The sequence below is a fragment of the Schistocerca gregaria genome, chromosome 9, assembly GCF_023897955.1.
Source record: "Schistocerca gregaria isolate iqSchGreg1 chromosome 9, iqSchGreg1.2, whole genome shotgun sequence".
Classification (NCBI taxonomy): Eukaryota; Metazoa; Arthropoda; class Insecta; order Orthoptera; family Acrididae; genus Schistocerca; species Schistocerca gregaria.
The window spans coordinates 141,935,284-141,948,798 of NC_064928.1; the positions used below are offsets into that span (position 1 = coordinate 141,935,284).

The 13,515-nt window shown below is 40.6% G+C and overlaps 1 protein-coding gene across 2 annotated transcripts in view; it reads left to right on the forward strand.

The window, feature by feature from the left end:
- The window catches only part of LOC126291710 (uncharacterized), a 327,921-nt gene that overhangs the window by 158,257 nt on the left and 156,149 nt on the right, over nucleotides 1–13,515 (forward strand). For both annotated transcript variants that reach the window (XM_049985366.1, XM_049985367.1), the window contains exons 9-11: nucleotides 5,198–5,348; nucleotides 6,875–7,184; nucleotides 9,089–9,261. In XM_049985366.1, the coding sequence (XP_049841323.1) occupies nucleotides 5,198–5,348; nucleotides 6,875–7,184; nucleotides 9,089–9,261 (634 nt within the window). The remainder of the gene's footprint in view (nucleotides 1–5,197; nucleotides 5,349–6,874; nucleotides 7,185–9,088; nucleotides 9,262–13,515) is intronic.

Genomic DNA, 13,515 nt, shown 5'->3' on the forward strand with positions numbered 1-13,515 from the left:
TGAATCCAGTTGCACAACTGAGGCGATACTCCATAGGCATGCAGTGAGGTTAGAAGACGCTTGCGAGGAAAGTGTTGATAGCCTTCTGGAAATCTAAAAATATAGAATCAATTTGACATCCCCTGTTGATAGCACTTATTGCTTCATGAGTATAAAGAGCTAGTTGTGTTTCACAAGAACGATATTTTCTGAAACCAAGCGGACCATGTGTCAATAAATCATTTTCTTCAAGATACTTCATGATGTTCGAATACAGTATATGTTCTAAAACCCTACTGCAAATCGACATTAGTGATATAGGCCTGTAATTCATTGGATTACTCCTACTTCCCTTTTTGGGGATTGGTGTGATTTGAGCAATTTTCCAGTCTTTAGGTACAGATCTTTCTGTGAGCAAGTGGTTGTATATAATTGCTAAATATGGAGCTATTTTGTCAGCATACTCTGAGAGGAACCTGACTGGTATACAATCTGGACCAGTGGCCTTGCTTTTATTAAGTGAGTTAAGTTGCTTTGTTACACCGAGGATGTCTACTTCTATGTTTCTCATCTTGGCAGTTGTCACATGAATTCAGGAATATTTACTTTATCTTCTTTGGTGAAGGAGTTTTGGAAAACCGTGTTTAATAACTCAGCTTTAGTGGCACTGTCATCAGTGACTTCACTGTTCTTATCGCGCAGTGAATGTATTGATTGTGTCTTGCCACTGGTGTGCTTTATGTATGACCAAAATCTCTTTGGGTTTTCTGCCAGATTTTGAGACAGAATTTCTTTGTGGAAATTGTTATAAGCATCTTGCATTGAAGTACGCACTATATTTCGAACTTCTGTAAAACTTTTCCAATCTTGGGGTTTTTGGGTTCTTTTAAATTTGGCATGCTTTTATAACCATAGTTGCAGTGACATCATGATTATTAACCCCATTTCTATACCAACATTGCAATGCTTTCAAGCCACACCAACACTGTGAAGAGCAGTGAATTGTCTGCTATGCCTACCTGGACTGTGTTCTCATTGCATAGTGCAGCACACATATACTGTGGCATATCTATCTACCATTTCACACATGTGTCATTGTTGCAATGACATACCATGTTAGAGTGAAAATGTCATCACATGAATAAAGTCAATGTGGTCTAAGAATGGTGTCTCTGGCTACTAATCATAATGCCCTGAACCCCATGTTTGTTTTGAGCAGATACTTAAACTATAACTAATAATTGTCATCAATGGCAGGTAAAGATATCTGGTACAAGCAGTCACTCTCATTCTACCAGTAACATTGTCAATGAAGATAAAGGAGGAGACAGAGTTTCAAAGCATCCTCTTGCCCTATGGATGGGAAACTGCCTCTACAAGGAGGAGGAATCAGAAATGGCCTTCCCTTGGGGAAGGGAGTGTTGATCATGGTGACCAGGAAAGAAATTGTAATTTTAGAATCAGTTGGGTGTTGGGGAAGGTTATGTTCAGTGGTAGGCAGGCCATTGGCATTGGGGATTTTAGTGTAAAGGGAAGTGCTGTCAACACTGATTAGCAGGGCACTGAGTGCTAAAGGAAAAGGAAATGTGCAGAGCTGATGGAGGAAATGGTTGGTGTCTTTTATATAGGACAGGTTACGGGTAATAGGCTGAAGGTGTTGGACCACAAAGGTGGAGATTCTCCCTATGGGGGTGCAGTATCCAGCGAGAAGAGGCATCATGGATGGTTTGGTCTGTGTGTTTTATGAAGCATCAAGAAGGCAGCAGTGGTGGAGAGAGAATGGAGATAGGCTCACAGAAAGTTTCTGGGATCTATCTAGGTATTTAAGGAGGGACTAGACATTAACCTGGATTTCAAGAATGGGCTCATTGTGAGCAGGGTTGTAGGTGAACATGTCTGATAGCTGATGGAGTCTCTCCATGAGGTAATTCCTGCAGCACATAACCCCAGGTGTAAAGCCTTGGGTGACAGGTAGGATTATAAGGTTGAGTACAGTCTTCAAGTGTTGGTTTGCTGTTCTTTCCGTGGATGTGAGGTTGATTTCCTTGTTGAGGAATTTGGGGAAATTGATGAGGCAATGCAGGAGGTTAGTAAGTTTGTGAAAGTTGTCTGGCAGTGATGCATGAGAAAAGAAAGTGGATCACAGTTAGATGAACGAATTAACTGAGTAAAATAGGCCTCAATATTGGTTTTGGGTTGAGTATAACTGATAGAGTTCCAGCATGACCCCCAGCACCTTCACAAATCCCATCACCCATACCAGAACCTCTCCACCGAGTCTGTCTTGCATTAATGGCCACTGCCAAATTGGGGCCAAAAGACAGCTAGACCACCAGGTTATCAGATGTACAACACATTGTGCTTGACTTCAATGTCTGCTTGACAGCCTGTGTCATTTGGACTCTTCCCACACATACCAAGTTTTCTGAATTGCAGAGATGGTATATCTTCCTAAAATGTATGCACCATTCTTGTAACATCCCTGGCCTCAACCTTCACTAGCATCTGTCCCCATTCCAGCCTCACATGTGCCTGCTATCTTATCAGGCATCAGTACCCAAAGATGACAGTGGTCATGTGTGTGTGTGTGTGTGTTTTCTACATCTGAAGAAGGACTTGTCTGATAGCTTTGCTACTTCAAAATGTGCCAGTCTGTTGGTCAACACCTCCTCTGTCGCATGAGTCGCAATCTATCCTCTTTTTATTGGTGTTGATCTATCCTGGATTTCCCATTGTGGGTTAGAATGGATCCGTTTGGCCACAGGACAACCTGGGTTCAATTCCTGGTAACTCTCCAGATTTTTTCCGAGGTAGGGAGATCCGGAATAGTGTCTATTGAAAAAAACAGTTGAAGGAATTTGTGACAAGTTCCACAATCATAGATCGCTCCTTGTACTGCCTTGGGGGCAGGAGTTGGCTGGTCAGAATAGGCCTAAGACATAATACTTGAATAGCGTTAATGTTATGTTACATTAAATAAAGTCATAAGTTCTCTGCCTCAGATTAAGTTAAGGCATTTGGAGAGTTTTGCTAAGTCTCTTGACAAAAATGGGATGGCTTTCAATCATTTGAAAGACTTTTTCCTAAGGTCAGTAAAGCCGTATTGAGAGAAAATGTGTTTATTGTGCCAAAAATTAGATAATTGTTGATCTGTGAGACCTTTGATACTACATCTACATCTGCATACATACTCTCCAAGCTACAATATGGCACATGGCAGAGCCTCTCTTATCTTGTCTGCTTGGTCCTTACACAAAATGTACATTATGTATTCTGCAGTCAGCCAGAAATGCTCAATCTCTAAATTTTCTCAATAGTTTTTTTGTGAAAGCAACATAATCTTCCTTCCAGCAGTTCCCATTTAAGAGCATGAAGTGCCTCCATAATACTCGCATGTTGACCAAACCTATCAGAAAGAAACCTAGCAGCATGGCTCTGAATTGGTTTGGTGTCATGCGGATCCTGAACATTCAAGCAGGATTCAAGAGTGTGTCACATTAGTGTTTTATATTCAGTCTCCTTTACAAATAAGGTGCATTTTCCTAGAATTATTGCAATAACTCCCCTACTGTTGACCTCATGTGCTTGTTCCATTTCATGTCATTTTGCAATGTTACACTTAGATATTTAACTGATGTGACTTTGTCAAGCTGCACACCACTAATACTGTCCTTGAACATTACAGAATTAGTTCTGCTACTCATCCACTTTAACTTAGCAAGATGCAATTCTGTTTAAGCCATTCTGTATTGTCCTACCGTTACAGTATCATCACCAAACAGTAGCAGAATGCTGCTCATCCATTCTGTCAGATTATTTATGTGTATTGAGATCAAGATTAGTCCTGCCATGTATCCCTGTGGCACTCATGACAACAGTCTTTTCTGTCATGATCATTTCTTGTCCAGAACAACATACTTAGTTTTATTAATTAAGAAATCTTCAAGCCACTCACTAATGACTTTTGAATTACATGTTTGAGTTTTTTTCCAATCCATTGTTGACTGTTTTTCGGAAACAGGAGAGAAACTCAAGTTAAAAAAGAAATTTTGCAAAATTTGGGTGATAATTCAAATTATGGTTATTGTTTTGGCTCCTCTGACCTGGGATTCTGGATGACTTTCCTGAACTTTGCCCCTTGTCCTAAACTTCTCTAGTCCTTTTACTTCACCTCTCTTTCTTACCCTTCAACCCTCATGCCAGAAGAAGAAGCCACTGGCTCTAAAAGCTTGCATACCTAAAACCTATTTTTGTATGTGTGTTGTCCTGCCTCTGCTTGGTGAGTAGATTTTGTATCTATCCAATTATTTGGTTTAAATAAAATAGAAAGAAACTTCCACATGGGAAAAATATATTAAAAACAAAGATTCCAAGACTTACCAAGCGGGAAAATGCCGGCAGACAGGCACAAGAACAAAACACACAAACACACACACAGAATTACTAGCTTTCGCAACCGATGGTTGCTTCTTCAGGAAGGAGAGGGAAAGATGAAAGGATGTGGGTTTTAAGGGAGAGGGTAAGGAGTCATTCCAATCCCGGGAGTGGAAAGACTTCCCTTAGGGGGAAAAAAAGGAAAGGTGTACACTCGCGCACACACACACACACACACGCACACACATATCCATCCTCACGCTTGTGTCTGTGTATGTGCGGATGGATATGTGTGCGTGTGTGTGTGTGTGTGTGTGTGCGCGCGAGTGTACACCTTTCCTTTTTTTCCCCCTAAGGGAAGTCTTTCCGCTCCCGGGATTGGAATGACTCCTTACCCTCTCCCTTAAAACCCACATCCTTTCATCTTTCCCTCTCCTTCCTGAAGAAGCAACCATCGGTTGCGAAAGCTAGTAATTCTGTGTGTGTGTTTGTGTGTTTTGTTCTTGTGCTTGTCTGCCAATTATTTGGTTTTATTAATATCCACCACATATTAGGAAAAAATTGATACAATGTTGTTATTATTCTGAATCTCAGAAATTTGATGAGATAGAAGAAATGTTACACTTCTTAATTCAACATCCCAGATTTATTTGAATCCACCCATTTAAAAACTAGGCATAGAAAAAATGTTTCTGAGTTCCCATTTTTCCACAGTGTCTCTGACCTCATCCAACTGATCTCACATCAGTGTGGCTTCCTGTAATATAAAATTATAATTTTGTTTGAATAAGACGTGAACTGTTTTGTGTATGAATTCTTTATTTGGATTTTTATTTTGTTGCAGTACTGGGTTGCGAAACCTCTTAGTCCATTGGCTTCCTCTGAGTCTACGAGCTTTTCCTAGGCTTTTTGATAAAATCTATTATCCAAAAACACACAACCTTTCCCTGAAAGGAGCAATTGGAATGATACGGATTGCTTTAAGAGAGGGAAATGTGAGTATTTATTATCTATATTACTGCCTCATTTTTCGTTTTAGGAAAGATGAGTTTATAAATGTTAAAGTGGGTAAAGAACTATTTCATTCTGTAACGTAAGGATCATATATGTAAACAAGTAACAGTATGTCTGCCTGTGCCTGTATATATATATATGTGTGTGTGTGTGTGTGTGTGTGTGTGTGTGTGTGTGTGTGTGTGTGTGTGTGTGTGTGTGTGTGTGTGTGTGTGGGCGCGCGCGCGTATGCCTGTGCTTTTCTCCCCCTAAAGTAAATATTCCCGCTCCCGGGATTGGAATGACTCCTTACCCTCTCCCTTAAAACCAACATCCTTTCGTCTTTCCCTCTCCTTCCCTCTTTCCCTCTCCTTCCCTCTTTCCTGATGAAGCAACCGTTGGTTGCGAAAGCTCAGAATTGTGTGTGTGTGTGTGTGTGTGTAATTTCTTTACAGCAGTTTATATGGGCATGACCTCTGACCAGCTTTTCATCAAATGAATGGCCACTGCCAACTGTAGTCAAGAGGAGAGTTGACTACTTGGTTGGCAGAACACATTGCCGAGAACAGCTTTGCTCAGTTTCAGTGGCTGCTTCGCAATCCATGTCATCTGGATCCTTCCGCCAAACACCAGCTTTTCTGATATACGTAGGTGGGAGTTGTCATTGTAACATATCCTTCATACCGAGCAACATGGCGCACTGCTAACACACTTGACTCACATTCAGGAGGACAGCAGTTCAAATACTTGTCCAGTCATCAAGATTTTGATTTGTCATAATTTTCCTAAATTGGTCAAGGAAAATACTGGGATAGTTCCGTTGAAATGGGCACAGTCAATTCTAATCTTCCTTGCTGCTAACACCCTGCTCTACACCTATCTCCACCTCTAGCCCAGTATTCCAACTTCACTCATCATGTGCCTGCATCTTTTCCCTGCAATCATCACTCCCTCTGTTCTGCCTCTTCCTCCCAATCCACTCCCCCATGTCAACATCATCATTCACTGCACTAACTCATCAGTTCCCATGTCGCATCCCTATCCTATGCAGATTCTACATCCCTGCCAGTCATCAGTCAGCTTTCCGAAACTTTCCCTCCTGCTCCCCAACTATTTTTTTCCCTTGCCCACTCCATCCAATAGAAACCCTCACTATAGTCAAAAAGTAGAACTGTTGGGCTGACATAATGTATTCAGGCGCCAAAAGGTTACCGTAAATGTGAGTTACATATAGCCTGTAGCTTGGTGCAGAATTCCTTCAAAAGGTACAAAGCTCTCAATCTTATTCATGTGTCCTCTGATGATGTAATACCTCTACTTTTTGTGGAGTTGTTACTTTTATGCTTAAATTATTTGCATTTCATAAGGATTTTCCAAACTACAAACATGATGATGCATTATCTAATTAAATTTTATGCAAAACAATTTATGTATCAACCTACCTTGTTTGGCTCCCACATTGGGTACCCATAGCAAATCTAAAGCTCATGCAATGTTCAAGTGTTAGACATGTTTCTCTGGTTTCTAGATGATGCTGGATGACTTGTGGAATGAGCCAACAATTAGTATTGTGGAGGATGCCCTCAACAACAACAATCCTACCATCCGCGCAGACGCCATCTCGGCAGTCTGCTACGTGGGCCGGCCTCGCAAGAATCCCGTATCTTTGGCACACCTCTTGCTCGGATTGGAGCAGAGGGAGGCAGCTGTAATGTCATTCCTCACCTCAAACTCCTGTTGTGACTGCGGGCCTCTCAGGGAAGCAATCCTGGCTGGTGTGGGGACATTGTTGGAAGGCTTGCAATTAGCTTGTGTTGACAGTGTTAGGAAGAAGAGAGGTTTGTGTACAAAAATTAATATATAAGCTTTCAACATTGTTGAGTTGCTGGAGAAAAACCTCAGTTGCTTGTGTTCAAGTACCATTGTTCATTATACAGATTATACAGACTGATGAAGAATTCATTCATTCAGACTTCGCAGTGCAGTTCCAATATGAAAATGTCTCACAAAATTTCATCCTGTGCATATTTCAGGAAGTAAATGGTCATTAAATATTGGCAGTCTGGCAACACTGTAATCACATCTGTGGTAACTATCTCTGTCAGCAAACAGAGTAGTGCTGTGAAGTTGGTGCAGTGGATAGTGTTTTGGATTACTGTCTGGGAGGTCGAGGGTTCGATTCTGGATCAAGACTTATTTGTTTTTATTTGCTAAAAGTAGTCTATGTGATGTGGTATCTGGCATCTTAATCATGATACAGCGATTACAGTTGGTCTTCTACAACATATTTTAGATTAGATTAGATTCAGTTTTTGTTCCATAGACCCAAAAAATGAGATGATTCTTGTGGGTGTGGAACATGTCAGAGAGTATAACATAAAAACATAAACCATTTGAATAGAATACTTACTACCCTGATCATTTGTGAGGAGATTGTCAAAATAGGTGAATACATTGCGGTAAACTGGAACAGCTAATGTTTACAGAATGAACACGCTGTCAGAATGAAACAGTGTTATGCACTATTAATAAATTTATCATACACAAAATACTAATCTTGACTGTTGTGACCAAGTTCTGTCAGAACTGAAATCTAAAAGATATTTTTACTTAAGCTTGCTTCACAGTTTCTGATAAGATATTCATCAATAGAGTAGGAGTTGCCTATCAAAAAGTCTTTTAAGCTCTATTTAAATCATTCTTTATCTGAAACCAAATTTTTAATGGTTTGCAGTTACACACTCAAACCTAGAAATGGAAGTAGAAATGGTTAGTTTTTTAAAAAGCCATTTGCATATCATGGATGTGAATTGTTTCATGCCACTGCATCTACTAGATTACAAACCTGTTTTCTGCGTATCCTCACCCAATGGTCCCATCAAAATTATTTGAAAGCTTGTTGCTAGCCCTACTGGTGGTGTAAGACCCTAACTAAATGTAGTGGGTCTGAACGTGGCAAGAATAATAGTTGGTATTAGACGATGGGACCATTAGGGGAGAGTATCGACAAAACAACTTGGAATCTAGTAGATGCAGTGGTGCAGAACAATTCATATCCACGATGTACAAAAGGTTTCTTTAAAAGCTGACCAATGAAAATGATTGTATCTCCATTTCTGTGTTCGTAGTACATACCTGTGAATGTTTTGTTGAAGACAAGACACTACAGTGTGACAGAGGCAATTACCATACACACGATTACAGTGTTGGCAGATGGACAATTTTTAATGGCCATCTATTGCCCAAAATGTGCGCAGGACGAAATTTTGTGAGAGACATTTTTGCATTGCCAGTATGTGAGGAATAATGCCACAGAGTCAGAGTGCACAAATTTTTCTTCACCCTATATGTGGCATGAATCAGCCAAGCTTTCCACTGAAGTATGCAGTAGTCACACATCTGCAAATGTGGAAGAAATATTTCTTTTTAAAATTCAGTCTTGATCACACCACGTATGTTACAAGAACATAGGTGACCGGTTTCGGTCATATCACATGACCACCTATGTTCTTGTAACATACATGGTGTGATTTTGAAATATGTGAATAGTGAGTGTATTAGCTTTAAAACTTGGAAAAGGAAGTGTCAAAAAAAGTCAGTAGTAATTATCAACAGTGTTTGAGCTTTTAATGGTGAAAAAACGAAAAATGAATTAAGAGATTGGTATTTCTTTTCTGTGGATGTGGTAATGTTTCTGGCTTAAAGCAACATTCAAAATAAATGAAGACTTCTGTTGTTGCAGGTGATGCTCTCATTTGGAAGTATACTGGAAAGTTTCTGAGTGACTTGCATTCTTTCATTATATTGGGTCTAGCACCAGGAGAAGGGAACTATCAACGAAGAATACTATGCATAAGACTCCTGTCTGCCATTTTCAATGTTTTTGCATCAGCTGTTGATGAAAAATCAAGTGAGGTAATGACACATAAACACATCTAAAAATGTGTAAGTTTTCTCTGAACTTTTCCAGTTTTCTGAGACAGTCTCATCAGATGTTAAACATAAGAGAGTTCAGCAGTATTGATCTTAAATCACCACATCTCCAGCTGCAACACGGACTGAAAATTTGAATAATCTATTACTTTGATACAAACTTCATCAACAGGAAACTATTGACCTATTATTTGAAATTGTGAAATTGAGACATCCACTGTCCACAAGTGCCAAGACTTTACTTGCAGCAGATAATGTTGTTCTATATAATCTTTTAAGTGAACTTTATACAGAAACCAGTATAAGTGGGGTCTTTTATACCTTAATAACTGAACGTAGAACAATCTTATTGTTTTATTGATTGTCTGCCGAATATTTTGTAGTTTTCACTCGTTGACTATTCAACATATATTTCTTGAAAGACTGGCATATATGATTATAATAACAATACACAGAATAGAAGATATGCAACTGATCTATAAGTATAGGCTAATCTCCCTCCTTCCTGTCTTCTCAAAAACTTTTGAGAAAATAGTTTACAACAGAATACTGAATTGGCTTTCTGAGAATAATCTCTAAACTGCAGGTCACATTTGCATTCCACAGATGCTTCTCTACTGAGATTATAGTACATTAAACATTAAATATGGTGTCACAAGGTGCAGTGCTTAGCTGGCTCCTGTTCTTTGCATACATAAATGATTTAATGGAAACATTGGAGGTATTCTCAAAAACTGTTTGCTGATAACACAAGTACACTGATAAAGGGCACAGTTATATCCGTTCCGAACACGCCCAGGAGAATAGTAGAACAGGTGTGAAATTGGTTTGTAGTGAACAACTTAATCCTTAATTCTACAAAAACTCACATTATTATTTAATTGTTTAGATAAAAAATCTACACACCAAGTTGTAGCAGAACACGTGCATAAGAGACTATTGTGATTAGCAAGCTTTCGGAGGCAGTGGCTCCTTCTTCAGACAGAAAGACTGAAGGGGAAGGAAGAAGAGTGAAGGGAAAGGACTGGAGTGGCCTAGGAGAAGGGGTAGATTTTAGGAAAGTCACCCAGAACCACTGGTCAGGGGAGACTTACCATACAAGGTGAGAAGGAAAGACTGATTGCTAGGGACTGCATTGGATGATATTTGAAAACCTGAGAGCGTAAAGGTGGAAGGCAGGGTAATTTGAAGAGAGAGATTACTGCTAAAACATCATGCATGAGTTAATAAGAGTGAGAAGCTAAGTGCATTGTACATAACAGAAGTGGGAGGGGGCAGTGAAAAATAGGCGAGAAAGACAATGAAAGATGTAGAAAACTAAAATGGAGTGAAGCAAAGAGTAGTTACAGTGAAGAAAGGCTGAGATGGAATAAATTAATGTAAATTAAGTCCAGATGGGTGGCGAGATCCAGGGACATATTGTAGTGTTAGTTCCCACCTGCTGAATTCTGAGAAACTGATGTCTGGGGGAAGATCCAGATGGTGCTTGTGGTGAACCTGGTGCTGAGGTCACGAATGTCATGTTGCAGAGCATGCTCTGCAACAGGATATTGTGAGTTGCCAGTATACACCCTCTGCTTATGCCCATTTATCCTAATTGATAATTTGGTGGTAGTCATGTTGATGTAGAAGCCTGAACAGTGTTTACATAATAGCTGGTATATGGCATGTGTCATTTAACAGGTGGCATTTGCACAGGTGGAAGATGTTTTGCACCCAGGCAGTGGCAGTGGCAGGAGGATGCATAGGGCAAGTCTTGCTGCGGGGACAGTCACAGGTGTACGACCATAGGTTAGGGAAATGGATGCAGAAGGAGCATAGGGTCTGACAAGAATATTTCGGAGATTGGGAGGGCGCTGGAATGTTATTCTTGGTGTAGTGGGCAAAATTTCAGTCAGAATGGATCTCATTTCAGGGCATGATTATAGGAAGTCGTGGCCTTGTTGATGTAGCTGATTAACACATTCCAGACCAGGATAGTACAGATCCACCAATGATGTGCTCCAAAGCTGTTTTTTGGCGGTATCAGCAGTACCAGGATTAGATGTGATGCCCTGGAAAATCCGCTTTTTAACTATGCTGGTGGAGTAATTATGCGCAGTGAAGGCTGTATTGAGAATGGTGGTATATTGCTGTATAAAGAATCTGTATCCAAACAAATACATTTGCCTCAGATGCCAAGGTTGTATTGGAGGGAACATTTGACATGGAAAGGATGACAACTGTCAAAATGTAAGTATTGTTTGTTCGTCAAATTTTATTACGTGGTCGGTCTCATTCAGTGCGTGCTCTGCCACGGCCGATTTCTCCACCTGCCTCAACCTGCAATGTCGCTTATGCTCTTTGATCCTGGTGTTAATGGATTGTCCAGTCATTCCGACATAAACTTTTCTGCATGTGCATGGTATATGGTACATTCCCAACATTGCAAGTGGGTCTCTTTTCTCCTTCGCCGATCTAAGACACTCTTTGACCATCCTTGTCAGTTTGAAAATCGTCTTTACACCATGTTTGAGCAATATACGGACGATTCTGTCCGTCACTCTGGGAATGTATGGCAGAAAGGCCATACCCGACATTTCTTTTTCTGGTTCCTTACTTCGCCGAGTATTTGGCTCTGTTACACTTCTAATATAATTTGTGGATTACCCATTGCTCCTCAGGACAGTTTCCAGGTGTTGCATTTCTTGTTTGAGGTGTTGCGGCTCACATATTCATCCTTCTCTCCTTACGAGCGTACTAATCATGCCTCTTTTCTGGTTCGGGTGGTGGTTTCACAGTTTGTACAGGTATCGGTCCGTATGTGTTGGTTTTTTATACACGTTGTGTCCCAGGTTTTCGCCGTTCCTTGCGACCAGCACATCTAGAAATGGCAGTTTCTTGTCCTTTTCTACTTCCATGGTAAATGTTATCTTGGCATGGAGGCTGTTCGAGTGTCTTAGGAAGTCACTGAGCTGTTCTTCACCATGGCTCCACACAACGAAAGTATCATCAACGTACCTTTACCACACCTTAGGTTTGCAAGTCACCAAGTCCAGTGCCTATGCTTCGAATTGTTCCATGAAGAAGTTGGCCACCACTGGACTGAGAGGACTACCCATGGCGATGCCTTCCAGCTGTTCATAGAAATCGACATTCCATGTGAAAGAGCTCATGGTGAGACATGCATGGAAGAGCTTTCTGATGTCTTGCGGGAAAATGGAACCAATGTGCTCCACAGTGTCACTGAGTGGCACTTTTGTAAATACCGAAACAACATCAAAGCTGACCAGGATGTCATTTGGTGCAAGTTTCAGTTTCTTCAGCTTCTCAATGAAATGTCCTGAGTCCTTAATGTATGTGTCAGTTCTCCCCATGTGTGGCTGGAGCAGAGAGGCCAAGTGTTTTGCCAGTTTATATGTCGGTGATCCAGGAGCGCTAATGATCGGTCTCAGTGGAACATTGTTCTTATGGATTTTGGGTAATCCATACAGCCCAGGTGGTAGGGCTTCTGTGTTGCGCAGGTTTCTCTGTATGTCTGCCGGCAGATGGCTCAACACAAAAGTTTTGTCTCAAGTACAGATAGTGTTGAGGATCAGTGGACGAAGTTCAAAACCATTGTACAATATGCATTAGGTGAGTATGTGCCAAGCAAGATCATAAGAGATGGGAAAGAGCCACTGTGGTACAACAACCGAGTTATAAAACTGCTGCGGAAGCAAAGGGAACATCACAGAAAACATAAACAAAGCCAAAACCTTGCAGACAAACAAAAATAATGCGAAGCGAAATGTAGTGTGGGGAGGGCTATGTGAGAGGCGCTCAATGAATTTGAAAGTAAAGTTCTGACTTGGCAGAAAATCCTAAGAAATTTTGGTCTTATGTCAAAGCGGTAGGTGGATCAAAACAAAATGTCCAGACACTCTGTGACCAAAATGGTACTGAAACAGAGGATGACAGACTAAAGGCTGAAATACTAAATGTCTTTCTTCAAAGCTGTTTCACAGAGCAAGACTGCACTGTAGTTCCTTCTCTAGGTTGTCGCACAGATGACAAAATGGTAAATATCAAAATAGACGACAGAGGGATAGAGAAACAATTAAAATCGCTGGACCTGATGGGATACCAGTTCGATTTTACACAGAGTACATGAAGGAACTTGACCCCCTTCTTGCAGTGGTGTACCGTAGGTCTCTAGAAGAGCGTAGCATTCAAAGGATTGGAAAAGGGCACAGGTCATCCCCGTTTTCAAGAAGG